Below are 15890 nucleotides of genomic sequence, written 5' to 3'. Positions count from 1 at the left end.
AAAAGGGGCATTAAGTCAAGGAATGAAAACTTAATTATGCCTCTTTATAGGTCCCTGGTAAGGCCTCATCTGGAGTATGCAGTGCAGTTTTGGACTCCAGTCCTTAAGAGGGATATAATTGAGCTGGAGAGAGTGCAGAGACGTGCAACTAAATTGGTTAGAGGGATGGAAGACTTAAATTATGAGGGTAGACTGTCAAGGTTGGGGTTGTTTTCTCTGTAAAAAAAAGCGCTTGCGAGGGGATATGATTACACTTTACAAGTACATTAGAGGACATTATAGACAAATAGCAGGGGACCTTTTTACCCATAAAGTGGATCACCGTACCAGAGGCCACCCCTTTAGACTAGAAGAAAATAACTTTCATTTGAAGCAACGTAGGGGTTCTTCACAGTCAGGACAGTGAGGTTGTGGAATGCACTGCCGGGTGATGATGTGATGGCTGATTCAGTTAATGCCTTTAAGAATGGCTTGGATGATTTTTTGGACAGACATAATATCAAAGTCTATTGTGATACTAAACTCTATAGTTAGTATAGGTATGGGTATATAGAATTTAATTAAAAGTAGGGAGGGGGTGTGTGTATGTTTGCTGGGTTTTCATTTGGAGGGGTTGAACTTGATGGACTTTGTCTTTTTTCAACCCGATTTGACTATGTGACTATGACTATCCAATATAACTAGCTTTTCTTTTTTAACACAACACATGAAATTACCATTATAACGATTAACGGTTTCTAAAAAAAAATGCCAATCAGGTATAAGATTTACCTGTCTCCTTTACTGTAGTCCAAAGTGCAGCAGGTTCTCAAAGGCTCATAGTCATATTCACCCCACCCAAACAAAGGCATTGCAGACCAAAATGCTGAAAATCCCCAGACAAATAATACCATTGAAACTGCTGTACCCCAGTGGAGCTTGCTACCTGCAAGTATACAGAACAATAATCAACAATAGATTAGTGTTACAGTAATCCAAATGACAAAAATAATCATAAATATTGGAGGTGGGTTCAGTATTAGGGTGATTACTTCAACAAATCATCTCACTTAAAAAATCTGATTAAGTGCAAAACATGTCAGAGTTGAAATAATTAGCCCCCTGAGCCCCCTCTTATTATTTTGCACTAGGCATACATTTATCAAAGAGTTTAGTCTGAGATCACCACAGTTCGCTAGCGTATAAGTTTGCCACTCCATTCATTTCTATGGAATTTTTAAAAGAATGTGTTATCAATGTGTGTAAGTGAAATTTCATCCTTTGATAAATACGCCTTTAAAAATGCCATAGAAATTAATGGAAAGAGGTGGTATTTCACTCCAGTGGACTGGGCGATCTCTAACTTCACACTTTTATAATTATACCCCAATTTTTTAATTTATATAGTAACATAGTAACATAGTAACATAGTAAGTAAGGTTGAAAAAAGACACATGTCCATCGAGTTCAACCTTTTTTTTTTTTTTTTTTTTTTTTATTAACTACCTATCTGCCAGTTGATCCAGAGGAAGGCAAAAAAACCCATCTGAAGCCTCTCCAATTTGCCTTAGAGGGGGAAAAATTCCTTCCTGACTCCAAAATGGCAATCGGACTAGTCCCTGGATCAACTTGGACTATGAGCTATTTCCCATAACCCTGTATTCCCTCACTTGCTAAAAAGCCATCCAACCCCTTCTTAAAGCTATCTAATGTATCAGCCTGTACAACTGATTCAGGGAGAGAATTCCACATCTTCACAGCTCTCACTGTAAAAAACCCCTTCCGAATATTTAGGCGGAACCTCTTTTCTTCTAATCGGAATGGGTGACCTTGTGTCAGCTGGAAAGACCTACTGGTAAATAAAGCATTAGAGAGATTGTTATATGATCCCCTTATATATTTATACATAGTCATCATATCACCCCTTAATCGCCTCTTCTCCAGCGTGAACATCCCCAATTTGGCCAGTCTTTCCTCATAGCTAAGATTTTCAATACCTTTTACCAGCTTAGTTGCCCTTCTCTGTACCCTCTCTAATACAATAATGTCCTGTTTGAGTGATGGAGACCAAAACTGTACGGCATATTCTAGATGGGGCCTTACAAGTGCTCTATACAGTGGAAGAATGACCCCCTCCTCCCGTGACTCTATGCCCCTTTTAATACAGCTCAAGACCTTATTTGCCCTTGATGCTGCTGACTGGCATTGCTTGCTACAGCCAAGTTTATCATCTACAAGGACTCCAAGGTCCTTTTCCATAATGGATTTGCCTAGTGCAGTCCCATTAAGGGTATAAGTGGCTTGGATATTTTTACATCCCAGGTGCATGACTTTACATTTATCAACATTGAATCTCATTTGCCACTTAGCTGCCCAGATTGCCAGTTTGTCAAGATCCTGTTGCAAGGATGCCACATCCTGGATGGAATTAATTGGGCTGGATAATTTTGTGTCATCTGCAAACACTGATACATTACTTACAACACCCTCCCCTAAGTCATTAATGAACAAGTTAAATAAAAATGGACCCAATACTGAGCCCTGGGGGACCCCACTAAGAACCTTACTCCAAGTAGAGAATGTCCCATTAACAACCACCCTCTGTACCCGATCCCGTAGCCAGTTTCCTATCCATGTGCAAACGACTTCATTAAGCCCAACAGACCTTAGTTTAGAAAGCAGTCGTTTGTGGGGCACAGTATCAAACGCTTTGGCAAAATCCAAATAGATCACATCTACTGCCCCCCCACTATCCAGAATCTTACTTACCACATCATAAAATGCAATCAAATTCGTCTGACATGACCTATCCTTCATAAAGCCATGCTGATTGTTGCTCATAATGCCATTCATTAGGACAAAATTTTGAATGTGATCCCTTAACAAGCCTTCAAATAATTTGCCCACCACAGATGTCAAGCTCACTGGCCTATAATTGCCAGGCTGAGATCGTAATCCCTTTTTAAATATTGGAATAACATCAGCTTTTCTCCAATCCATAGGCACCATACCAGATGACAGTGAATCTGAGAAAATCAGAAATAAGGGCTGGTCTAAAACTGAACTAAGCTCTCTTAGAACCCAGGGGTGTATGCCATCAGGCCCTGGAGCCTTGTTTACATTAATTTGTATTAAAGCTTTTTGAATCATATCCTGGGTCAGCCACTGACTAGATTGAGCTGAACCATTCGTGCAGTTATTAAGTGAGCCTGGGAGCTCAGACTCCTCTATTGTATACACTGAAGAAAAGAACTGATTTAACACATTTGCCTTATCTGTATCTGTTACAACCATACTGGTACCATTATTTAATGGAGCAACACTCTCAACCTGCATCTTTTTACTATTAATATATTTAAAAAACTTTTTAGGGTTAGTTTTCACCTCCACCGCAATTAACTCTTCATTTCTTTTCTTAGCCTTCCGGATTGCTGATTTACAACATTTATTACAGTGTTTATATTCATTAAATGCAGCTTCTGTCCCTACAGATTTGTAGTTTTTAAATGCCTTTCTCTTCTTTCCCATTAACATCTTTACCTCTGTATTAAGCCACACAGGATGATTCTTAGAGCTTCTACGTTTAGTCCTTAAGGGAATAAATTGAGAACAGTAATGATTTAATATCATTTTAAAGGACAACCATTTCTGTTCTGTGTTTTTAGCTGAAAACCTAATGCCCCAATCAATGCTCTGTAGGGCAGCCCTCAAGGCACTAAAATTAGCTTTGGCAAAATTCATGTTTTTTGTTGCCCCAGTATATTTTTGTTTTTTGCACCAGACATTAAAAGATATAACATTATGGTCACTATTACCCAGGGGTTCAATGACTTGCACATTTGCTATAAGGGTCATTTGAGATCACTAAATCAAGAATAGCATTTTTTCTGGTAGGCTCCTCAACAACCTGTGCTAAAAAATTGTCGTGCAATAAGTTTATAAACTTGTTCCCATTAACTGATCTAGCAGTACCGTTGCTCCAGTCAATATCTGGGTAATTAAAATCCCCCATTATCATTACTTTACCTAAACTAGCAGCCTTTTCTATTTGCATTAGGAGCTTTGTCTCTTCCTCCTCACTTACATTAGGGGGTCTATAGCATACTCCTACAATTAATTTGCTGGATTCTTTACAATTGGTGAAGAACTCCACCCATACGACTTCTGGCCCCTCATTTTCTAACATAACCTCCTCCTTTATATGAGCTTTTAAATCCTGCCTAACATACAGACATACCCCTCCTCCTTTTCTATTGCCTCTGTCCCTCCGAATAATGATTTAATTTGTTAAAGTGTAGATTTCTGAGCTATCTGTTCTGATTTTCAAGGCGTTATAAATCAAAATAGCAGCACTCTTAAGAAGAATTATTATAGTACTTTAAACAATATAAGTAATTGGTTCTCCTTTCATCTAATTTCACTACCGTAGCACTTACGTGTGCAGTATTGGTGGTAACGATCCCAAGCTATTGCTGCACAAGAGCCAATACTAGAAAGAGCTGCCACAAATCCTTGAAATCCATGAATCTGGCATCCTTCAGAGCCATATGGCCAATATCTGTAAGCAAATGAAATTATGGTGGATTACACCCTGCAATTTCAACATATTTTGAGAATTATTTGTAAAGTATCTATGGTTAATTAAAAACATCTTGTTGAATATGCAGTGATTACATTATGCATCCAATCTAAGAATAGATCATTATTAACTGTGAGGGAAAGTCAAATAACATCCTCTCATTCCACAGAGACATTGAACATATACCAAATTGCCTGGTCATGTTGGCTTCCCAAGAACCACTCTCTATAGGAACAGCCTTCAAACAAACTTTGCCACAGAAGAAAAAGAAAAGTGCATAGGAGCTGTTTTATTGAGCTTTTTAATACATTTGTTTTACACACCACTTGGAAGTTTACTAGCTAGCTTTAATTTGAACTTTGTAACCTGTTTTGGTGTTATTACACTGTTTCACAAAGCCTAAACCTATGGTGGTTCAGGGTATACACTTTGGGGAGTTCCAGTGGGGAAATGCACATAGAATATTATAACTATAAAAAGTTTTATTTATATCTTATGATATCAATAAATAAGATTAATGCATCTTTTCAGAACACCAGTCACTTTACATAGATTAGTTGCACATTTCCACCACAAGGGCTATATAACAATTAAGTTAGTGAATGTACATCACAAAACATTTGGAACAAAGTGGCCCATTTAAATAATACTGACATCAGAAAATCACCTGCTTTTAGTACAACGGTTGCATTCTAGCCTGTCTATCATTTACAAATCACATATAGAGGGAATCAACTACAGTATATGGAGTATCTTGTTTAGCAGCCACATTTAAAAGTTTTTCTATAATTGCCTGGCATTATTCAGATCTCAGCAGATGTCCTTTTTACCTTAATGGCTGCAGATCAGGAAAAAAAAAAAACATTTTAGGGGTTGCTCAGGAAGAGATGGGCATCTGCTGCGCTCTTATCAAATAAAGCTGTAAAAAGGTAGTTTCCTAGATGCATCGTATTAACAAAAAGCTCAGTCGTTTTGACAAATTGTAATAAATATATATATATATTTATATGGATATATAAATAAATCCATATATATATATATATATATATATATATATATATATATATATATATATATAATTCACAGTCCATGAAAGCACTCACAGCGAACGCCATCCAGCGTGTATCAAAACATTATTTATTAGTGCATGGTGTATCAACGCGTTTCGGCTCACCTGGAGCCGTCGTCAGGATGGCGTTCACTGTGAGTGCTTTCATGGACTGTGAATAATAAGTATTGATTGGTAGTATTTTTCATCTAAACCTTGTCAATGTAGTCTCTTTTAATGCAATCATCTACTGATGTGACCTGTCCTTTGTAATGGAATCACAAATAGCTGATAGTATGCCTTGGTTTGTTCATCATTTGCAATTATTTCTTGTTTGCTGATAAGTAAAAAGCTTTTACCTTAAGAAACTGGAAAAGGCTGCCACAAATGCATTCAGGCACAGTCCAGTGTCTGCCACTGCAAGGCTTATTATGAACAGGTTGCTAGGGGTCCTAAGCTCCCTGATTTTGTAGAATGAAAGGAGCGTCAAGCCATTTAAAAGCAGACCAAGCAGAGCTGAAAGAAGAATAAAAAGTCACAGTTTCTAAACAGAGCAATGATAAATGGAAATCACCCTCTTTCTGCTTTGTGTTACTGATCAATTTGGAGTTTAAAGGCCCTGTAACATGTTGCTGATCCCTGTGCCAGAAAAGAAAACAATGAACTGACAAATAGTACAGATAATATGAATAATGTTTCAGTGGCTAAATAAAAACATCTCCTAAAAATAATTATTTTCTTGATTTATAAAAATAGCATCATTATGCACAAGCAAAAACTTTAGTGATATTCTGACATCTGCATAACTGATAGCCTAGTTTTTTCTTGTAAATAAAAACAATGAACACCAGTTAAATAGTATATAGAGAAACTGGGTGCTAAAATGACTAAAATCGGAATTGGCAAATTAAGTTAATAGCATTTCTATCAAAAGCAAGGACAAAGTAAACTAGCCTGTACGTGACCTCATTTTTATGCTTGTTTGTGCTTGGTGCAAAACATGCACTGGCTCTATTTAGTCCTTGTATATGTATAGCAATGTTCCAAAGCAATATTTTAGGCATAATCTTGTTATGACGCTGAAGTCACAACCTGCTCAATCATTTCCTTGGTGTCATTGGTTCTAGGGGCTGAGTATAGAGGAGAGCAATCACCCTAGTCCTGAAGGGGATCCTGTCCAAATGGGAACCCTTGGTGACACAAAGAAAAATGTTACATGTCATAATATTTCTTATAATACACAAAAGCCGTGAATATCTTGTAAATTATATCCTTATAAACGGTGAGTAGTGATGTCATCAGTTATAAACGGTGAGTAGTGATGTAATTTCTGTCACATGACTCACTAAAATTTGTGTATTATAATTAATAAAGTACCCCCAGTTGTAAAATATGAGGATATTATAAGTTACCTCGGAGTTCCATGACCTGTATAAAAACACTCGGCCTCGTGTTTTTATATGGTCATGAAACTCCTCAGTAACTTATAATATCCTTATATTTTACAAGAGGGGGTACTTTATTCACTATATAAATAACCTTTGTCTGTCAGTGGATTTCTGGGAATTGTAGTCCAACAACAGCTGAAAGATCACAGTATTGATAACCATAATTTAAATTTTTATAGTGTAGGGGCATCTTCCTTTCTTGAATGTAACTGGTTGAATTATTTCTAATTTCCAACCCTGTTTGAATCAGTGAAGGGATATCCAGTAAGCCTTTACTGTTCCAATCCTTAGGAATGCAATTTGACATTCTCTGTAGAAAACCCAGCTTAAAGGAAATAATGCAATTATACATTTGGCACATGGTATTGTATTAAGTGGGCTTATCAGAGATCGCAGTATATTTTTATTAGGCTAAGGTACATTACACAGTCTGCATTATATAATAATGAAAACATTTAAAATCAGATAAAACAGAAATACTTTCAGGAATAATGAAGAAGCACGACTGTAAGCAAAAGGTCAATGCATGATGTTAAATTGCATTTGTAACGCAAGATTACCAAAGAGGAAAAATATTTTAACTCCTTGTTCTGCAGAGCTTTACAGCTCTATTATGTGAGCTAAAGACTGAAAAGAATGAGGCACATACTCAGTATAATACAGTGCAGGGTACATAGGATACATGCATACTGTATTTTTCTTTAGTTTTCACTAAGCACAACAAGGATTGTTGCATAAGCAGGTTACAGCATGCTCTTATGTATTATATGGGTTAAAAGCATACTTCTGGCACTTAACATTGCACTGTCCAATAACAGACAGCTTGTATAGCTTAGTAATACTAGAAATATGTTTCCTTTAAGATATTTAATCACATAAATGTGGCTACAAAGTATATGAAATGCTAAAATTGTTTTCTTACCTTCAATCAGAAGAGTGGTGCCAATAGCAAACACCTCCGTCTCGGTGAATCCTTCCGGGAGAGGGTAAGAGGTAACCATATTTGCAACTAGGTTTCCACACTCCACTGAACTGTCTTTTGATTTCCCTTCTTATACACTAAAAACACTTCCTTTTAAAGGGCCAGTTTCAAGTGCAACACCATGTCTGCGATTATGCAAAATCTCTGTTTGAAGCATCACAATCCCCTGAAGAATTCCCTAATGATGTGAATGAAAGCAAGTTCCCCTTGTATGTACCAACAACCCCTCTACCCCGCCTTTTTTTTTTTAAATCGTATTCGCATGCCATGATAAATGAATGCATTCATTGTATCTACAACAATGGTTCTGTAAGCCTGTGGTTATGACAACTGTCTCTTCTACTAAGGTTGTTAGCAGAGAATAAAAGTACTTGGCAGAGCAATCCAGACTTTAATATAGTTTCATTGTAGATAGCAAATCAACTATCTATCTATTTCATACTGTGAGCTGACAACAGCCAAAATAAACAGATATAAGTACATTTTTAAACAATCTACATTGAAATGATGCCCTGGCATCAGAACCAAAGTGTTTTTTTGTTCTGCTTACTGCATTTCTTGCTGATTTTGAAATATGGTTATAGTGAATTTCCAATGTAGCAAGTTCTTGTAACAACCTACTTCCCTGGTGGTCCAGTGGTGCAAAGGGGACGTCGGCCTAGCCGTCCTGTTGCTCCTGTATGCTCCAGTAGTTAGGGAGCGTGCGGCACACCTCTGCTGTATTTGCTGGCGTCAACACAACAATGGCGCAAAAGTTTAAAGTATTTAAAGGGCCAATTTACATTTTCTCACTGCCCGTTATAGGTTATCTCCTAGCAAGTTCCTGGTGCTTCTGTGCTATTAAAGCTTCTGGTTTTCTGTGATCTGACAACCTGTTGTGACCCCTGCCTGCTTCTGATGATCCTGACTTCTGAAATCCTGACCCTGTCTGGTAACTGACTCTTCTTACCATATCCCTCCTGATTGATCTCCTGATTTGACCCTTGCCTGCCTGATTTGACTACGCTTTCTGTCTACGTCTTGTACTGTGACCTTCTGCCCAAAAGACTTTTGCTTTACCATCGTGCCCCTTAGCTTGTCCAGAACCCTTCGCCTGGCACCTCTCTTAATAAGACCTGGCGGCATCCAATTAGCCAAGGGCTTCTCCCGAGGTGAAAGGCGGCTGTTAAAGGCAGAAGCAAGAGCCGAGAACAGGGTGCTTAGCATTGGTTTTGGATTTAGGGTGCCGACCGTGACAGTTTTGTTGTAAATAGAAATATAAAAATAGAAGCAGCAACAAAGTTAAGGTCTTAAAAGACCCTCTCTCTGTGCATTCTGTTTTTTAGAATGTCCACATCAGCTTTGACACGTCAAAGGTCTGTTACAGATGAAATATTTTTTAAATGAAATAAACCAAAAAGGATTGTTTTTTTTAGTTACCATCACATGCAAGGTACTTGTTACGTTTGGTATCCCAAACCCAGAATAAGCCACAAGGACCTGGACCACAGCTCACTTTTCTGCCTATACCAGCTGCCTTTGGCTTCGGGAGGAGCCCTCAGCTAATCGGATGCCACCAAGACTTAGTGCGAGAGGACAAGGGGGCAAGTTCTGGACAGACTAGGGAGCCTGAACATTAACAGGAGGTATGGAGAATAGGAGCATGGTCAAGGTACAGGCTGAGTCGTTACCAATCAGGCAGTGCAGTAGGGAACCGAAAGACAAAGCAAAGTCAAAGTCTCAAGCCGGATCAAACACCAAAACGCAGTACAAAATCGGAATCCAAAAGAATAGTCAAGGGACAGGAAAGATTAGGGCAGGCGTCAGACTACACAAGATCAGGGACAGGCAGAGTCAAAAACAGATCAAGAACACTACAAAATAGCACCCAGGAACTAAAAATGTAAATAGACCTACGTTGGGCAATGAGTTTCTGGGGCATGGCCCTTTAAATATATGAATTTTCGCGATAACGTTAGACGCATGCCGCATCAAAAACTTGAAAGCGGCGGACGCTCAGGTTTGAGTTTACTGTATTAGTATTACAGAGAAAAAGAAAATAATTTTTACTAATTATTTAAGAATTATTTGCTTAAAATTGGCTCTATGGATAATTTCCTGTAAATTTTGAGTTTTCTGGATTTCAGGTTTCTGAATAAGGGATCTTATACTGTACTATTTTCTGTCACATTACAGGACAGAATTTCATACATGTATGTATTTAAAAAAAATTTTGGTTAGTTCTTATTTCTCCCACTCTAATAACAAAAGTAGGCATAGACCCCAACCCCCATCGCAGGGTGCAGTGCAGTAAAATGTAAATGAGCCTTTCACATAATGAGGACTGTGTCTGTGTTCTTTTATATCTAGAATTCCGCCATAAAACGCTTGAAATTTTAAAATATAAACTACCCTTTTGACAACGCCCACTATTGCAGTTATTAAAGTAATAGTGTTTTTTTCTCCATAATAACATCATGCTAGCATGTTGGAATTGTAAGCTTATTTTCTATACCATGGAACCTAAATGAATAATATTACCCCAAATATTTTCCTTTTTTGTTATTTAGCTTTTAATTCAACAGCTCTCCAGTTTGCAGTTTCAGCAATCTGGATGCTAGGATCCAAATAACCGTAGCAACCATACATTGATTTGGCTGAAATACAAATAAAAGAGGGTCTATATAGAAAGAAGAGTAATAAAAAGTAGCAATAACAAAAACATTGTAGTCTTACATAGCATTTGTTTTTAGATGTGGTCGGGGACCCAATTTGAAAGCTGCAAAGAGTCAGAAAACTTATAAAACTTTTGAAACTGCATTGTGTCGATCCTGAGCTGAAGGGCTATTCTGGAGAACTGCATTTATTGCAGAATGGTACAGAGGATACTTAATCAAAGACTATATGAAAAGTCTGTAATTGAATGAGCCTGGTTAGAGGAACATTAACTTGCAGATGGGGGTCTAATTAGACAAGTGTAAAGGGGATGGTAGAGGAAAATATAAATCTCCACAAATCTTAACCTAACTGTATTCCCTATAACTGCTCTGAGCCCCACTAGGCGAGTCAGCCCCATAGTTTGGGAACCACTGCACTAAAATTTCAGATGTAATTTATGACAGAATTGTTACTTTTTTAAAAAAGAATACTCATATAAATACTCATCATGCAGGCTATACATTTTTCAAAATAAAGATACATTATTTTGTGCTTGTCTACTTGGCACTTTCACAGAGGAATTCTGGAATTTTACAATGCATTGTATTGTTTTGGATCTGGCAAGGACTAGCATGCAATACTTGCTCTGGCAGTATTCCTTGGCTTTGGGGCTAAGCCTATTTAATCTAGCCCGCATGACCTATTTTTCTACTTTACTAGAATTGCTAATATACAGTATAGTAAATGCAGACTGAGCATCTTTTCTGGGCACAAGTACAAATTGTTTGCCAAAGTGTCAGCATAATAAAAATAATTTTTAGAGGCATTATCCTCAATATAGTGACATATGCCCACCATGCTAGTTTTACAGATATTGGATATACAGGTTTTCCTTCTTATGAACAACACAAGAAGGAATGCTATTTTGGATGTGGTGCAATAGGGATTTCCAAATATGTCACCATTATATTACAAGAATTCTGTCTTTCCTCAAAAACTTCTGGATCTGTAGAGTACAATGGAAGGTATAGAGGTATAGAAAATTAATTTGGAACTTTTTAACTTGGAATTTATCAAATCAGTGAACATCGACAGAGTCTTGTGTCCATGTGTGTTTATAACTACTGTACTGTTATATCTGATTAAGGAAACTGTGTAATACTAGTGTAGGGATGCAAGATCTTTTGTTTACCCCTTACATGGGACATATCCAGTAAGAGTTAATATCAGCCAGAAACTAGGCCATGTAGTTGGTAGGGAGGAGGAAGTCTCCATGCACCCGTTAGTCAATTCCTTTTTGGCAAGGGATGTAAAGTGGGTTCCCTGCTCTATAAATGGCTCCTGTCCTATCCTATTCTTAACCTATCCAAGGCTCTAGCCCATTTAGACTCCATTTACTGGAGTGAACAGACCCTGAAAGAAAAAATGCTTCATTAAAGAGAAATGCTGTGGAGTAAGGACTTCACCTTCATGAAGGGAGAGGGATCACATAATGCAGCAGGTGCATGGTCTACATACCCTTACACTAGAGTTACTAATGATTGTATTGTCAGCATGGGCAATTATTATTAAGTCCAATACATATTATTATAACAACAATTTTTAACCTGTGGCTACTACCACATGAAAGGGTTTCTGGCCTTCTCACACAAAACTGCATAAATGAGATGTAGAAATACATCTAGATTATTTTAAAGGTATAGTTTAATGTTAAGTTAACTTTTAGCTTTTTAATATTTCATATTTAATATTTTTAAGTATTTGCCTCCCTCTTCTTCCTAATCCAGTCTGTAACTGAAAATTAAATTTGGGTTTGAGGTTCATTGACCCAGGCAGCCAAAAAAAATATTACTCTGTGAGATGACAATTTTATTGATATTGTTACTTTTTATTGAGTTTTCAAATTCCAGACTAGACAGCTACTGGACAAAAATGTAAATAATTTAAAAAAAACACAACAAAAAAAACCAGAAGGGGAACTACTCCTTTTAGAATTATCTCTCATTAAATATTATGACATTTCTTCTGATATGGAACATTGAAAATGTTCAATTTCATTATTTGCTCTGGATTTGCAGGGTTCAGAGCACAATACCAGCAGTTAAAAAGACAGGTGCAACCCCTTAGTGGTACTTCTGTGGCACTGAGGGCCGGAATATTTCTGGCCTATATGGTGGAGGGCCAATAATGGAAGTCAGCGTTGACCACTCCCCTTTTTTAAACTACACCAACACAAGAAATTTTGGGGACATACCCTTAAATCAATTTGCCTCCTACCCTGTGTATAGCACAGAAACCCCAGCACATGATTAAACACACTAAAGGCCACAAACAACAATTTCCAAATGCTAACAATCCCCAAAAACGAACCCCTGCTAGGCTTACATCCCACACGCAGGGTAAGGCACACACATGCAGCTTAGGGCAGACAGAGTATGGCACACACAAGGAGCATAGGGAAGGCAGAGTATGACACACACAGGCAACATAGGTCAGACAGAGCATGTCACATACAAGCAGCATAGGTCAAACAGAGAATGGCACGTAGGCAGCATAGGGCAAACAGATAATGGAACACACAGGCTGCATAGGGCAGACAGAGTTTTGCATGCACTGGTAGCATAGGGCAGGCAGAGTATGGCACACACAAGAAGCATAGGGCAGGCAGAGTATGGCACACACAGGGAGCATAGGGCAGGCAGAGCATGGCACACACAGGGAGCATAGGACAGGCAGAGTATGGCATACACAGGCAGCATAGGGCAGGCAGAGTATGGCACACACAGGCAGAGTATGGCACACACAGGCAACATAGGGCAGGCAGTGTATGGCACACACAGAGAACATATGGCAGGGAGAGTATGGCACACAGGGAGCATAGGTTAGGCAGAGTATGACACACACAGGGAGCATAGGGAAGGCAGAGTATGGCACGCATAGGGAGCATAGGGCAGGCAGAATATGAAACACATAGGGAAGGCAGAATATGCCACACAGGCAGAACCGAGCAGGAGACAAGGAAGCCTATCAGGACCACTCTAAGATGAACTGTTCAAACTGTGCTACATACAGTGACACAATGCTGGTGCCCCTTCAGCAGTTTGAATGTGGTGTAAACAGGTGAACAGTACCGGGCTTTATGGATATGAACAATGGAGGTGTTAGAGGTGTGAACAATGCAGGGGGGATAAAAGGTGTGACCAATGCAAGGGTGATTACTGTCTGAATTTGAACAATTTGAACAATGCAGGGGCCAGTTAATGTGGTGGGGGGTTGTTGCGGGCTGGATGTGGAGGGTGTCGCAGGCCGCCAGTTGGACAGCATTGCTTAAGTTCATTGAGTTTTAATGGCCTCTATTTTGCAACCCTTGAGTATTTGTACCTAGATCATAGTAAATGGGCCCTAGAATACGTAATGAGGAGAAATGATATAACATTATAATTTATGAAGATGTATGAACCTAGTAATTTCAATTTGTATCTAATTTAAAGGTGGATAAAAGGCAGCAAGGCAATAAGGAAGACCTTTGTGAAACTAGGTTGGATATATGTTGTTTTTTTTAGGTGCTCCAGCTATAAAAATGTACAGACAATTGACTCCTCGTGAAATTGACCATAGTCTATAATAGCAAAATCTTCTAGGGTAAATTTGATGTGAATGGTGAGTTAGTTCATTTTCAGTTAGAGCTTCAGCTGGTATTCTTTTTTAAAGGTTTAAAGAATATCAAAAGTAGCCTAGTCATATAGTGTCAGGGTTATATGGGGAAATAACTAGAGGATTTTAATATTTATAAGTTTATATGAGGGAGAGAAGTTATATAGCATACTAACAACAGCAAATATCTGAATCCATGCAATTCTTATATAAGGCTTCTCACACTGTTTCCAGTAATCCCCGTTTAATTAGCCTTTACTCTTATCCAGCTTTTCTCCTCTTCAGCTCAGGATGGATAGAGCCCCTGCATTTGTTAAATCCACGCACTGCTTTTCTTCTTCTGCTCCTGCTTCTTTTACCTGCTGTCCACCATGTGCTTTGAAATCTCTTGCATGCTTTGAAATCTTAGTTCAAATACATGGCCAGGGTTACTGGCAAAATGGCACCTCAGTGCTTTCTCTGGCTACTCACTCAGATGTAGGAACAAATAATCAATAAATTCCTCCTTTGATCAGTGTATATCAATTGTCACTATTGTAAACTTGACTAGTTACATCTTTTACAGTTCTGATATATTAGCAAAGCATTTCCATGTATGTTTTTTCCATGCATTATTTTAATCTTGTGTTTTTTTTTTTTTTTTTTACAAATAATAAAGATGATGACATTTTGCATACTGGTTTGTATGTAGTACAAAAACTCTCTAAGCTAAAATGTCTGTAAGTGGTACATGGTAAATAATTTATGTTCCTTGTGACAGTATTGGTCACAAAAGACAAAAAGATTAACTTACTTTTACTGCTGTAATTTTTAATAAAATCGTGTGTGTGTGTGTGTATAGAGAGCAAAAATAATTGATACTGGAGGCACTAATAGATCTTTTTTTTACATGCATTGAGTATGTATAGGCTATCAGTGTAAATGTTCCTTGGACCTTACACAACCATATTTTGAATTCATTTTTTGAAGTTCTATTTAAAATCATATATTTTATCTTAGACTAAAAATGTGGATTTAAAATCGAGGCAGCCCCTGTAATGACCAAGTATAGCTGCTGGGTTGGTGGGCCAGAAGTTTATCAAAAATGATAATTCACCATGGATAGACCTGCCATCTGACTGGCTTACCGCATAAAGCTGTAAGATATAGACACATTTCCACCAGGTTAGCACAGGTTTGTATTCCACTGCAATACTGGTGATTAAATAGTGCTTTGCTTGGCTTGGAGAATATACTCCCTACCTACCAAGCTTAGGTACTATTACTTTATTTAAAAAAACCTCCTTGTACCATTCATGCATTCATGAGTGTTGTTACAGGGTTTCTTAACATTTGAGCTAATATTTTAGCATGAACAATGGAGACTTTTATGTATAGCATGTGTTGTATTTAAAGAAAAAAATTACTCTCTTTGTAGGGTTAGTAGTTTTTCTCTAGTGAATAGTTGTTTTACTATGGTGACCTCACTATGGGGCTCATTTATCAACCCTGGGCAAATTTGCCCATGGGCAGTAACGCATGGCAACCAATCAGATTGCTGCATTCATTGTTCTACTTGCAGCT

General features: G+C 37.9%; 1 protein-coding gene across 1 annotated transcript in view; it reads right to left on the bottom strand.

Moving 5' to 3' along the window:
- rgr.L (retinal G protein coupled receptor L homeolog) overlaps positions 1-8080 on the bottom strand; it is a 36520-nt gene extending 28440 nt beyond the window's left edge. The window contains exons 1-4 of the mRNA NM_001092855.1: positions 7977-8080; positions 5966-6122; positions 4416-4537; positions 772-925 (exon numbers count right to left, since the gene is read on the bottom strand). Of these exons, the coding sequence (NP_001086324.1) occupies positions 772-925; positions 4416-4537; positions 5966-6122; positions 7977-8055 (512 nt within the window). The 5' untranslated portion in view covers positions 8056-8080. The remainder of the gene's footprint in view (positions 1-771; positions 926-4415; positions 4538-5965; positions 6123-7976) is intronic.
- Between the last annotated feature and the right edge of the window lie 7810 nt (positions 8081-15890).

Source organism: Xenopus laevis, chromosome 7L (genome assembly GCF_017654675.1).
Source record: "Xenopus laevis strain J_2021 chromosome 7L, Xenopus_laevis_v10.1, whole genome shotgun sequence".
Lineage (NCBI taxonomy): Eukaryota > Metazoa > Chordata > Amphibia > Anura > Pipidae > Xenopus > Xenopus laevis.
Note: the sequence above shows the minus strand (reverse complement) of the source record. Positions and strands in the feature narration are given on the sequence as shown.